Here is a 13778-nt window from a genome sequence, read left to right on the forward strand (position 1 = left end):
CCAACATCAGAATAAAACAGAAACCCTACAGAAGACCATGAATACATCTGATACAATCGTGCACAGAGTGCAGATAATGATGCTCTCCAGCTATCCCGATTAATCAATATGCAAGAGAGCACTCAACAATAAGTACATTCAACAGGCTCTCCAGAGAGATACTGAGAACTGTTATTAAAGATGAGAAGTCAGTGGAGGTATCCCCCAGAACGTCATTGTTCCACGAAGTATTAAGTTAATCACTGAGAGGAAGAGGAAAACAGGACACGATCCCTCTCTCTGTACAAAAGTTTTCTACATCTTCCTGAGTACCAAATGCCGTAACTTTCCTGCAGTCATCAGTGAAAATCTCTTGAATCATAGAATCATAGAATGCTTTGGGATGGAAGGGACCTTTAAAGGTCATCTAGTCCATCCCCCCTGCAATTGGCAGGGACATCTTCCACTAGGTCAGGTTGCTCAGAGCCCCATCCAGCCTGGCCTTGAATGTCTCCAAGGACGGGGCATCTACCCCATCTATGGGCAACCCGTTCCAGTGTTTCACTACCCTCATTGTATAAAATTTCTTCCTTGTATCTAGTCTGAATCTACCCTCTTTTAGTTTAAAACCATTACCCCTTGTCCTATCGCTATTGGCCCTACTAAAAAGTCTGTCCCCATCTTTCTTATAAGCCCCCTTTAAGTACTGGAAGGCTGCAATAAGGTCACCTCGCAGCCTTCTCTTCTCCAGGCTGAACAGCCCCAGCTCTTTCAGCCTTTCCTCATTGCAGAGGTGTTCCAGCCCTCTGATCATTTTTGTGGTGCTTCTCTGGACCCTCTCCAACAGGTCCATGTCCTTCTTGTACTGAGGACCCCAGAGCTGGATGCAGTACTCCAGTTGGGGTCTCACCAGAACAGAGCAGAGGGGCAGAATCACCTCCCTTGATCTGCTCGCCACCCTTCTTTGGATGCAGCCCGGGATACGGTTGGCTTTCTGGGCTGCGAGAGCACATTGCCGGCTCATATCCAGCTTTTCATCTATCAGTACCCCCAAGTCCTTCTCAGCAGGGCTGCACACAATCCCTTCATCCCCCAGCCTGCACTGATACCAGGGATTACCCCGACCCAAGTGCAGGACCCTGCACTTGTCCTTGTTGAATCTCATGAGGTTCACACAGGCCCACCTCTCCAGCCTGTCCGGATCCCTCTCAATGGCATCCCGTCCCTCAGGCGTGTCGACTGCACCACTCAGCTTGGTGCCATCTGCAAACTTGCTGAGGGTGCACTTGATCCCGCTGTCTATGTCATTGATGAAGATACTGAACAGCACTGGCCCCAGAACGGACCCCTGAGGGACACCACTTGTCACTGTTCTCCATCTGGACACTGAGCCATTGACCATTACCCTCTGGATGTGACCATCCAGCCAATTCCTTATCCACCAAACAGTCCACCCATCAAATCCATATCCTTCCAATTTAGAGAGGAGGATGTTGTGGGGGACCGTGTCAAAGGCCATACAGAAGTCCAGACAGGTGACATCCATAGCTCTTCCCTCGTCCACTGATGTAGTCACTTCATCATAGAAGGCCACTAGGTTGGTCAGGCAGGACTTGCCCTTGGTGAAGCCGTGCTGACTGTCCCGAATCACCTCCCTGTCCTCCATGTGCCTTAGCATAGATTCCAGGAGGATCTGTTCCATCATCTTCCCAGGCACAGAGGTGAGGCTGATAGGTCGGTAGTTCCCAGGGTCCTCCTTTTTACCCTTTTTAAAAATGGCTGCAATATTTGCCTTTTTCTAGTCCCCAGGGACTTCACCGGACTGCCGCGACTTTTCAAGTATCATGGTGAGTGGCTTAGCAACTACATCAGCCAATTCCCTCAGGCCTTTGGGATGCATCTCATTGGGACCCATAGACTTATGTATTGTCAGGTTCCTCAGGTGGTCACGAACCTGATTTTCTCTTACAGTGGAAGGACCTCTGCCCTCCCAATCCCCATCAAATGGCCCATTGACTCGGGAAGTGTGAGGAGAGAGACTGCCAGTGAAGACTGAGGCAAAAAAGTTGTTGAGTACCTCAGCATTCTCCTCGTCTGTTGTTATCAGCTCGCCACTACTGCTCATCAGAGGGGGTACGCTTTCCTTAACCTTCCTTTTCTGGTTAATGTACCTATAGAAGCCCTTGACATCAAGGTCATCCTATTTTATATTTAATTTATACTCTGACATAACTTTCAGTTTGCCATCTCAGAATTCTGTGGAATTCAGGTCATCCTGCAGTAAAACATAATCCATCACTTAGCACCAAGCACGCGGTACGCAGGAAATACTCAACCACTGACACACCACCCACAAGAAAATGGAAGAGATATTCACAGAAATGGGATATCACTATGGGCCATGAAGAGATCCAGAAATGAGAACACAAAAGCCTACACTATTAAAATATAAACTGTAAAATTACAGCTGCCTAGAATACCAGTGATACAGTACAGAGTACCTACCTATTCCTGTTACCCCATTTTAATTCACAAAGCAAAACCAAAAAAGGATCCTCGGTAAAACTATGTAAAAAACTGATGGAAGGTATGATAAGACATACAAAATGTAACTAAGAAATGGGTTCTCATTTATACTATTAAAAGCAAAGAAGCTACTCATCAGAAAAATTATTTCATCACTGCAGCAAAATGACAAACTGAGTTTATGTTATATACTAACTTGTAGAAGTTGCCAATACAGGCAACTTCTAAGGCCATCAGCCTGAAAAACTGTAGCACAACTAGCAGCACAAAAAAGTGTTACATATTTGTATCAGCGAATGGAGCAACTGTAAATACTATCAAACTTCTATAAAGCTGCTATATATCAGTTGTCATACTTATTATTTTCCTACTTATTTTCTCTTTTAAATATAGATTTAAACTACAGGATTACAGAAAAAAAGCACATCATCCAACTAGTGTAATACTGTTTTCCCTAGCTGCATATGTGAAACGTGTAAATAGGTGCTGCTGCATGGCACTGGATATAGTCTTTACATGTTTGTCAGGCAGATTTAATACGGCGTTATTAATTTAAAAGCCATCTTCCTACACACAGTTTCTGTCTGCTTGTTAGGGAAGAGCGAGCACTTTCAGCTGCTGCTGTTTTGGTTCAGTCTCTCCTGTAATCCCGCACCACGGCTGCTCACAGCCTCTACTTACCTCAGCCACCGTGAGAACACAGTATATTGACTGGTGCTCGGGATCCACACCCTCCAGCTTCATCCCTACTTTGAATCCATTTTTGTTGTATGGGAAAGACTGATACTGCAATGAAAAAGAACAGCTTCAATACTTCTGAAACTATTGCTCCCCCTTCCTTCTGTTCCTGTCTAAAAGCTACAGATGCTCCCTAGCCATCTACCTCTGCAGTCAAGGAGAAGGCAAATGGAGAACCAGATTAGTTTAAGTCAGCCTAAAGTAGCCAGCTAATGGATGTCTAACTGTAGCTCTAAGTCCCTATCTAAAAATAGCTTAGATCATTTTGTAGACCTCAGTTAAGGGATCAGAGTATCTGACTGCAGTACATGCATTTGAAAAGTTATTTCATCCTAACTTCACCACACTTAACATTTTTATTGTCAATGAAAGTTTAATGAAGTTGCACTATGCATAATTCTAGATACTTCCTCAAGAGGAATGTAAAAGCGGAGGATTTTTTTTAAGTCAATAAACTGAAATTTTTGAAGTTCATCTTGGTGCGCAGACTTGCAGTTAATGCCATCTATATCATAAATACCTTACAGATAAAAAACCTCAATGGAAAACTGGAATGCTAGAAATACTGACACATTGAGTAACAGTGGCCAAAAATGTGACTGAGATTTTGCAAAAGCAAACACAAATAAAATCACAGAGAAAGGAAACAACTAAAAAGTCACAGACCTGTTTATTCTTTCATTATTATAATAAACCTTACTGTACAAACAGTACAAAATCTACACACAATACACTAAAAATTAAGCAATTATCACACTGGTATTTCCTGAAATTTAAGACACAAATTATTCACTGTTCTTCCCATTGCCAAATCTAAAACCTCTAAGGCAACACAATCTTTAGTTTGGTTTCTGTTACAGAAAAATAACAGGCAACTTTTAGAAGACTAATAACTTTAATACTATTTAATGGATTTCAGTTTTGTGCATTATTCTCAATACATCACCCAAGGTAAAGCTATGACAAACTTAGTCAACACACATTATCTTTACAATAAACATTTAAAGATACTTTGTCAAGGAGAGACACAAGAACAAAATAAGAGTAAAGGTAAAAGCAGTCAGAAAATGAGCAGATGGCAGACTGAGGATTAGAAACGTTTATGTATGGTGCAAGAACGTAGACAAAACCCAAAAGATTACATCAGGGGAGGTGGAGATTGAACAAAACAAAATCCATGGGTTGATAATTTTGTTTTACTGGAGCAATAACAGCTTGTCAGTCACAGCCTAGAAATCACTCTAAGATTTAAGTACTAGGAAGTGGCAAGGACTCTCCATTATCCTGACCATTCCTAACCAAGGATACGAAAAAACGCCATGAGAAGTACTGCTTCTGAACCGGAAAAATAAGAAAAAAAGAGTAATTCTTACAACCCAAACAGAAATCAAGGATTCAAAATTGGTGGTGATGTTTGGGGTTCTTTTTTAACCTTACTGTTCCTGTGGCTTGCCTATCCACCGGTAAAATGGAGAAATATTACCTGGCCACTTCTGAGTGTTATTAAGAATTCTCTCTCCGCTACAGGCTTTAAATATTGCACACTAAATAAAACCCTAGAGTTACCCAGGAGCTAAAGATTTTTAAAAGAAAATATTAAATACGATGCACTGACTGAGAAAGGTAAACTACGGAGAAAAAGAAAGGAAAGAGTACATCATCACGTAACTCCGGACTTTAGCACCACGTGCAGTGCCTAAAATTTCATGGAACGACAGACAGGCAGAGCAACGCTTTATAAATCTAACTTCCAGATAGAGACACTACTTATCCAGATTTTTTTCCTGTTAATTTTTCAACCAGTATACCCCACAGGGGGATATAACTAAGGATGGTCAGGTAACTGCTGTTCTTGCACCTACAAATTTATGGATTCTGTACATTGCAATCCTAGTTCTCTACTTTTGTACCTCAGTAACACCTAAAAGCACCAATTAAAGGTCAGCATCACACGCACATGTAAGCTGAAAAGCTAATCCCTGCACAAAAGATTTAATAGTTGAAGCAAACAGAAAGAAATGGATACAAGAAACAGACTACAAGTAAGAACAGAATTATCAAAAAATAAATACGGATATACGTAGCAGAAATACAGCAGCTGAGACATGTTCACATCTGTTGCCAAGTTTTGCAAGAGAAGAGAACAGCATGGAAGCTTTGTGGATTTGCATACAGAGCTCTCTTCCAAGCAAGAGAGACAACACTAGAGAAAGCACTGAAATGACAAAGACTACCATAGCAGGCAAAGGACAAGCAAGAGATGATGATGTGACATCCAGTAAGATGACAGGCAAAATGGGAACAAGCCAAAATAGTATCTGATAAAGTAACAAAACATTATGTCAGCAGGAGCTGCAAAAAGACAGGTAATATCATCAAAGCAACAAGCCAAAAGATGACCTTTGTACCACCTTTCTAAACACATTTAAAGAGAACGATATAGCATTAAAACATGAGGGTATGTATCAGATTTTTAGCTTCAGAGATTAGAAGAAAAGGCTAGAACTTGCAGATTTTGGAAAAGCATCTGCTTTCTGTAGTCTCAGTTGACAGCATTCATCTACAACTACAGAATTCTCTGAAAAAGCAGAGAAAGATAACTAATTTCACACGTTCCAACTATCTTGACAATTGCTGATGGATAGCATTATTTTAATCATGTAGGTTTCTCCCCAGAAGTGTAAAATCTTCAAATTATTTTTTAAATTGATTTCCTAGAAATTTCATGATCTTAGGTGGTTGACGGATGTGAAATTCAGGTCATACCTCTTTAAAAAGCTTAGTAGGTACTGCAACAGCCTTTTCTTCCTCCAGATAGGATGCCCAACACCATGCTTGCCTCCCTTTAGAGGGTACAGCTGTAAAGAAGCACACAATAGCAAAAGAATTCTGTAACTGTTAACTTCTCAAGAAAAAAAAAAAACAAACAACACTTTGAAGTTTATAATATACCTATCTCAAATCTACATTTTATTAAATGCATTCATGGTGTTTCTCAGGACTTACTTCAGGAACAGAAGTAGCTCTGCAGGTTTAACAGCAGCAGGAACATTAAGGTTCCTTGTTTGTATAGAAAGGTTTCCAGCTGTTCAAATCTTGATTAGTAACAAGAAAAAGCTCTTTCAGGTGACAAGAACAACTTACGAAGTCTTGCCCCCTGTCCCTTTTCCCTTACTGCTCACAAGAAGCATTGAGATATACAATTTGCAAACGTGTAAAAAGATCAATTGACATCACAAAGTAGCTCAATATTTCCCCCCCCCCCCCGCCCCGAGAATTTCTTTTCCTGGAAAGTATTTACAACTTGATAGCACTTGTGATGTGTTTTTAATCACAGTTGAAATACTTTATTCTTTAACAGTATTCAGAATGTTTCTAACCTACTCCATCACTTTGTAGTTTGATGGTTTTGGGTGGAGAGGCAGTGATTTAACAGTAATTTCTCCACGCCATCAAAACTGTCACCAGTGCTTTCGTGTCATTAGCATATGACAGAAACCTGCAGTTTCAGGTTTGCTCATATAGTATGAACACTTGCATACACTTGCATAGTAATCGTAATATTGGCTACAGTTCATCTTAATATTGGCTACAGTCACATCAGTGAGTAGCAGTTTTTAGGCCTTGAAAATAAGGCACTAACTGCACTAGCAAAAGCCAGGAACTTCAAAAACAGATGGTTCATGAGGCTGGCCATGTATGTACCTACTTTCATACACCTCCACTCTGCTCTACTGATCTTCACCTAAAATGCCTCCGCTGTGCAGCTTAGCACTTCAGACCATAAGCTCACGCCGCCAGGAGGATTCCTCACAGTCCACAGTGTGATTCTGGCCTGACCCTGACTGTGGGCTACTCACAAGAGAAATAAGCCCCTTAATCAACAGTCTGGCTAAGTGCGTTTATGATTAAAACATGAACTGTAACAATGGTGATGCCAAACTCTCCCAAAGAAAGCTGATAATGTAACCAAAAGATAACAAATTTCAGAATGACAGCAATCGCTCAATGCTATTAAAGCACATTCATTTTATTTGTTATTTACCCAGTTTTTATCTAATCCATTTAAGAGATGTGTTGCTCAGCACAATAATACACAGTTATGTGCTTGGTTCTGAATATAAATTGGTCTTTTATACCAAATCTCTTGTGCTGAACTGACATTTTCCCAAATAAAAAACCCAGAAGAAAGCTGTACAGATCACTCTGTCAGTGGACAGCAGTGATTTCCATAGAGCATCGGCTTTGTGCTTGTATCTCACACACTTCTTATCACCTCAGCTTTGGAAACAACTGTAGAAATAATATTTATAGTTCAGGAGTAATTCTGTCTCGGGAGGGGGATCTTCCATAACTTTTATGTGTTGCATTTCCATCAGTATTTCATCTGCCTAGTGTGCAGCAGAGCTACTTGGAGCTCTGTGCTGATTAGTGGCCCGGCAACTTCTGGTAATGGCTCCCAGTCCACCATAAGAAACACTTTGAAGGGCAAGATGTAGGTTTGTGCTTGGTGTACCACTGAGGTGTAATAGCTGCTGATTCTCTGATTCTTCCTAAAAGTATCTATCATATAAATAGCTTGAAAAAACAGCATTCATTTAAAATATGTTTTATTACGCCGCTTGATGCAGTGTATGTCCCTTTGGACTGATTATAGCAATTATTCCTAAACAGTTCCATAAATGTGTCTCTTTCCAGCACATGCTGTAGATAGAAAATTGATCCCCAAGGAAACAAAAGTAAACTTCTGCTTCTGCTTAATACATGTCTTTCAACATCTGGGAACTCAATGGGCCTGATTCCCTTTAATACCAGCACTCTTTAAAGGGATGAAAAAACCCCCCCTAAAATGTGCATCAATTACATTTACACTCACTATATCCTCCTCCACGTTGCCAGAGGTATATAAACTGGCTCTTTGTAAAAGGTAATCAATCTCCAAGTGATGGGTTTTTTTCCCCGTTTTCACTTGGCTCTCTTAGTTCTTCAATCCTTAAAACTTAATTGCTATAAATAACACTGGCACTCTCTTTTTACAGAATTGAAAAAAATGTATTCAATGGGGAATACAAATTCAGTGAAACAATGCTGGCAATTCACAATAAGAGGTGGATATTACCTAAAGAACTGATAGTTGAGATTTTTGTTTCATAATCTAACTTACTTTGTTTCAAGACTGTTATTTCCCCTTTTCTTTTTCTCCTGGCTCTCTGTGAGACTCTCAAAATCCTTCCTTCAGGTTTGTCCTCCTAAATTAAAAAACAGAGTACAGTAACCTCATTAGTTCAGAAGTCTACTACAGTAAAAATGGAGACACCCAAGGTTTAACTGTGACTTCATTCAAATGGCTACTGATGTAGCTCTCTGCTACCTCAAACAAACCTGCAGATGTCTAATAAAAACAAAGCAAGCCATCAGTGACAAATCACAGCAAACAGTGAAAATTACAGACAGAAGGACTCTCAACAGCCAGCACTCAGCCAGCCAGCCTTGTCTAAGCCAGGGACAGATCACGAAGCCTTCAGCAGGCCTGGCTGAGCCGGAGATAAATAGCAGTATCTTTGATATGTTCATGCTTCCAAAATAATTTAAAGGAAAACCTCTCACAGCTTTAGTCTGCTTTTTTTCAAATGGACAATTGCTTTACTGAATACAAAATGGCACCGATCCTTTTTATTTATTTCATTGTTTGTGTATTAACAGTTTTGTTAGCATCTGAATAGACTGACAGAGTAAGTGCTCATTTGCGAGGGCAGATGCATGGAGGCAACGGTGTCCCCTGACTTTTGCCTAAGATGCTGCTACAAAGCAAGCTACAAATCCCCTTCTGACAACTCTAGTGTCTTCAGCCTTTTGACAGTTCAGCAGTTGCAGAGCTCTCCCCTTCTCCCTCAAAACTGTGGTCCAGCAGTATCACAGCTATTGGGAAGGAAACAAATATTACAGGAAAACAAACATTATGGGAAGGTACTGTGATAAGTTTTTTCTAACATGAAGAATAAATCCAAAAGGAAAAAACCAAAAGGTGCCCCAAAGCACATTACGCACTAACACAAAACAAAACCAAATCTTCAGCTACGATTTTCTAAGGCAAATTACACTAAGAAAATCAAAAGTATTCTCTTCTTAACTGTAACGTAGCTTTCTTTGTAAACACATTATTGGTCTATAGTAATTCATTCATGCGCAGAGTGACAAAGTAACAGGTGTTGGGAAATATGTATTCCTATTTTTCTATGCTGAAGACATAGCAAGTCTAGGTTAGTATCATTTCTCCTTTAAATTTTTCTTGTTCTGTTCTTAAAAAAGGAGGGAAAAGAGATAAAAAACAGCTCTTATCAGTTCATTGTCAATAATTACAATTTACTGATGAGGCATAATTAAATTGGTAAGTGACCCAACTACTTATTGTGGCCCTGATAAGAGTGATGCCGTCACTTCTCTTTGTAGACTGATGAAGTTACTGACATTGCAATGTAAGGCAAAACTCCCACCGAAATACTTGCAGGAATGGGTTTATGATGCATACTAACAGTTTCATCAGGATTCTCCTTCTTCTCCCCATTATCCCTGGACTCTTCTTTGAGAGGTAATTTTGCTTTTCTTTTCCGAATGCCTTTGGAATCATCTTCCCCATTGCATTCCATGCTGGGCTTTTCCTCCTTTGGTTCTCTATTACAAGAGTAACACAATGACACAAAGCCAATATTATTTCACTTCTCATATTCATAAAACAAGTAAAAAGCAAGTAAATCTGAAGGTCAAGTGTTTGTAGATCCCAGGGTATTATACCAAATATATTCTTAGAAATACTACTGAAAATTACGTCTGTCAAAAGAATTAATCTGAAAGACATACAATAGCAACTGCAAAAGGAAAGCTGTCAGCTTACACTGAACAAGTTCTGCATGTTTTACACAGTGTGTCTTTTCCCATGTACCATCAAGTCTCACGGAGAAGCAAACTGTGAAATGTTTAGGACTGCAGCACAATTTACAGAAAGGAAAGCAAAGGTAACTGTTAAGACTGACAAATCCAATTGGAGAAAGCTGGTATGTGACTGTACAAATTGCTAAACAAGCAAGCAGAACAGAAAACTTTGAAGCAATTAGCTAAAAATGAGGGAAAATGCACAAAATCATAAATGTTAAAAACTGCCATAATGCGGTAACATGCAGTACAGAATGGACACACTAACACAAACCTTCTTTTATGATGAGATGAACTGCACTAGCTGAAAGACAAGGAACTGGGAAACTACAGTATGCTCATGTTTTCACTCACCGTCATCTATAACACAGCTCTTCCACTTAATTATAATTAGCTTACCACACAAGCCATTTCATTACTGATTATCTTAATTCCAATGATTATGAAACGGTGGGAGTCTGACACTGATTCATGCATCCCATAGACTGTTTTATCGCTTGCATCTGACAGCAGAACACAGCGCGCTCCGAACAAAAAAGACTGCCTTCAACACGAGTGTTAGACACAACCAAATGTTGTTAATGCATTTACGTGAAAAACAGTGAAAGAACATTATAAGCCGATAGAGATCCACCAAAACATGTCTGCTTAATATCTCCCTTTGCCCCACCATTAACGTTTTATCCCACCACTTTTATCTCATGCTGCACTTATGACAAATTCTTTGTTTCTATGCTTTATAATAGCACCTACTTGTTTTTTACTTGCTGGGCACATTTCTGGCTGCAAAATTTCCCTTCAGGAACAAATTCTTCTATGGTACCATAGCGGTAACAGTTTTCACAGAAAACAAGTCCATCCATTTTTGCAGTTTCCTTCAACCTTGTGGGGATCCCTGTCTTTTCTGAAAAGGCTGCACAATGAAAAAAGTAACTTCACTTAGGTAGAGGTGATACATTTCCAACCATCCTCAGCAGGCCTTGCTAAGCAAACAGAAAAACGGAAGTCACCCCACCCTTGTTAGAAGGAGGAACTGGGAGGTAGCGTCTGCAGGGGGTCCGTATTCCTGACAAGCAAATTGGGTTTTCATACTGCAACACGAGAGAGAGCAATCCACCGATTTCATGCTTCTGTCATCAGTGGCACATCGACACCGCTCGTTGTGGCTACTCGTGGAAGGAGTGAAGTTTGTGACAGGCACCGCGCTGACTGCCCACAGAGTCATCACTGCACAGAGTCCATCACCTCATCTCCTGCTGACATGCCTCATTTTTGACCTATATATAGGGTCATTTGGGAAGAAGGTTTGCGGGGGTGGAGTTATCTTTCAATAGGTGAACTTATTTCTGGAAGTAAATCACTGACTACATTCTACAGTCTCTCACAGCAGTAGCTATTGCTCAACTTGCCTGAGGTCTACCAGAAGTAAAAAATCACTAATTTGTAACAAAGAAATTTTCAAATCCTAAGTTACTCATCCATCCTAAGCTACAATTTCCCCAAAAGAGGTGTGTAGCCTAGGAGAGGATGCCGGTTCTTTCACTCACAGGCAAGTACGAAGCACTGTCAAGTTCTCCAGCTTCTAGAGCAGGTCGTTGACTTTGCACCCTCCCAAAAAGCAAATTTCAAGTCACAAACTATTTCTTTTGCTTGAGCAATGTATTGTCTTTAAAAGGGGAGTAAAATGAACTCTTGTGTGCAGACTATCTCCACTAGCAGAATATATAATTTACGTGCTATATTTACACTCCAGCATCATTAGTGGTTCAAAACAACTATTTCCTTTCTCAATGGAAAATTTTAGCAATAGTTTTATCTTTGGGGAGCATTAAATTAATCAAGGACAGTGTAAGGTAGTAGTAGGATTCTTACTTGCTATGTTTATGTGTCCATAAACACACTTTAATTTAGTAGCAACACTATTTTTTTTAGGTTTACCACACCATAGGGGATGAAGTTATATGCTTTACTGCAGATAAGTGTGATATCTCAGTCTAAGGAGAGAACCTGTTGTGCTACTACGCTATCACACTGTTGCCACTCTCATCACAGATTTGAATCTTGAGCAACTATCACTGCCTTGGAGACAGACCTATAGAAGAGAGAAGCTGTGGTCTGAAGCTTCAGACCTCCCAGCTGAGGCCCGAACTACTTTCTCACTGGTGTAGATGTTTCACCTATTCACAAAAGTCACATGACGATTAAGACTTAACCGTCGGGGAGTAGCAAAGGAAAACTTTCACTGACTTCGCTTATCGTGCTCACACTGACGATTATTAAACCAAAAATTTTGAAGTCTGCTTTTCAAAGGACTTACAGAATGCATATTTTAAAAGAAAATTGATAAAATATAGTATCAACAAGGAGAAAAAAAACCCAGGTAGTGCAAGTAATCGCAAAACCAGTTGTGATAGTCTCTTTCACGCTACTCCGTCATTGCTGGACTCAGTGTATCAGAATTTTCAGAATTTATGATCATGTAAACCAACTTTCCTTGAACAAAAAAGGTGTTTCCTTACAGCAGTATTTTAAATCCAGGAAACACCTCATTTGGTAGGCAGATACTACAACTATTAGAATTTTATCATTCAAGATAAACATAAATGGTTACTACACACTAATTTTAATACTGTAAAAAAAGCATAGTCAGCAGGAGCAAGGCAAGAGTGCAGACATACATTGACATCAGTGGTAGCAACAACCAGTACCATGTGAAGGCAGTTTAGAGCGCGCAGTACTTCGGTCACAAATGAACTGCAGTCTGTGGGCAGTCTGGAGAACCGGCTCAACAAAAATAACATCTAAAAAATTCTCAATAATTTCAAGTAAGAAATCGACTACTTTGCAAATTAAATAGAGGGAAAATATTGATTCTAAACTCAGAAAAAATTACTGTTAGAAAAAAACTGTGGCTGTAATTGAACTTCAGATGTTTAACAGTGAAGTTATTTCCTTTTAACTTAAAATGCATTTATTCTCATACCTATTCACACCCCAAGAAACAGGTAACATAATCAGAGATACTCTGTGCATTACAGTAAATAAGGTGGTGGTTTTTTTTTATTTTGGGATGCAATCTTTAAGAGAAACTGATATATTAAACAAAATACAGTCTACTACAGAAAATGTTTACCACCTCTTAACTGACCTTCTTGAGCAGTTGGAACCATCCAGGTTGTGGTAGCAGTTGCCTTTTTAACACTTTCCATCTCAGTTTCATCTGTAATCACTTCCAGGGCCCCAAACTCATTCACTCTAAACTGTAAGACAAAACAAATGGCATAAAGTATAGTAAAAATTTACTAACACTTTTTTATGGCATCTTCTATTCAACAAGATAGTTTTTACATGGTGTCCTCACCATATTACCTGATTTCTATGTGCTTCTGCTTATCCCCAAGGAATTGGAAATGAGCCTTTCTTTTTTCTATCAAGCAAAATACAAACTCATTTTTTTACCTAAAAATATTAATTTGCAATAGATACTGATATAGATGCCTCCACATGCAGATCAGTATGGAACTTACACACAAGAATAAAAAAATCAGTAACGGAAATTCATGGGAAAATCTCCTAACCGTACGCTTTTCATTGCCAGCAAAATA

General features: G+C 39.6%; 1 protein-coding gene across 8 annotated transcripts in view; it reads right to left on the minus strand.

Moving 5' to 3' along the window:
- Positions 1-13778, minus strand: part of L3MBTL3 (L3MBTL histone methyl-lysine binding protein 3) — an 85685-nt gene that overhangs the window by 49146 nt on the left and 22761 nt on the right. For all 8 annotated transcript variants that reach the window (XM_087776547.1, XM_087776550.1, XM_087776555.1 and 5 more), the window contains 6 exons: positions 13322-13433; positions 10927-11086; positions 9777-9915; positions 8408-8492; positions 6010-6101; positions 3187-3291 (listed from right to left, as the gene is read on the minus strand). In XM_087776547.1, the coding sequence (XP_087632673.1) occupies positions 3187-3291; positions 6010-6101; positions 8408-8492; positions 9777-9915; positions 10927-11086; positions 13322-13433 (693 nt within the window). The remainder of the gene's footprint in view (positions 1-3186; positions 3292-6009; positions 6102-8407; positions 8493-9776; positions 9916-10926; positions 11087-13321; positions 13434-13778) is intronic.

Source organism: Nipponia nippon, unplaced genomic scaffold (genome assembly GCF_047370975.1).
Source record: "Nipponia nippon isolate SJK-2023a ecotype South Korea unplaced genomic scaffold, ASM4737097v1 scaffold_4, whole genome shotgun sequence".
Taxonomy (NCBI): Eukaryota; Metazoa; Chordata; class Aves; order Pelecaniformes; family Threskiornithidae; genus Nipponia; species Nipponia nippon.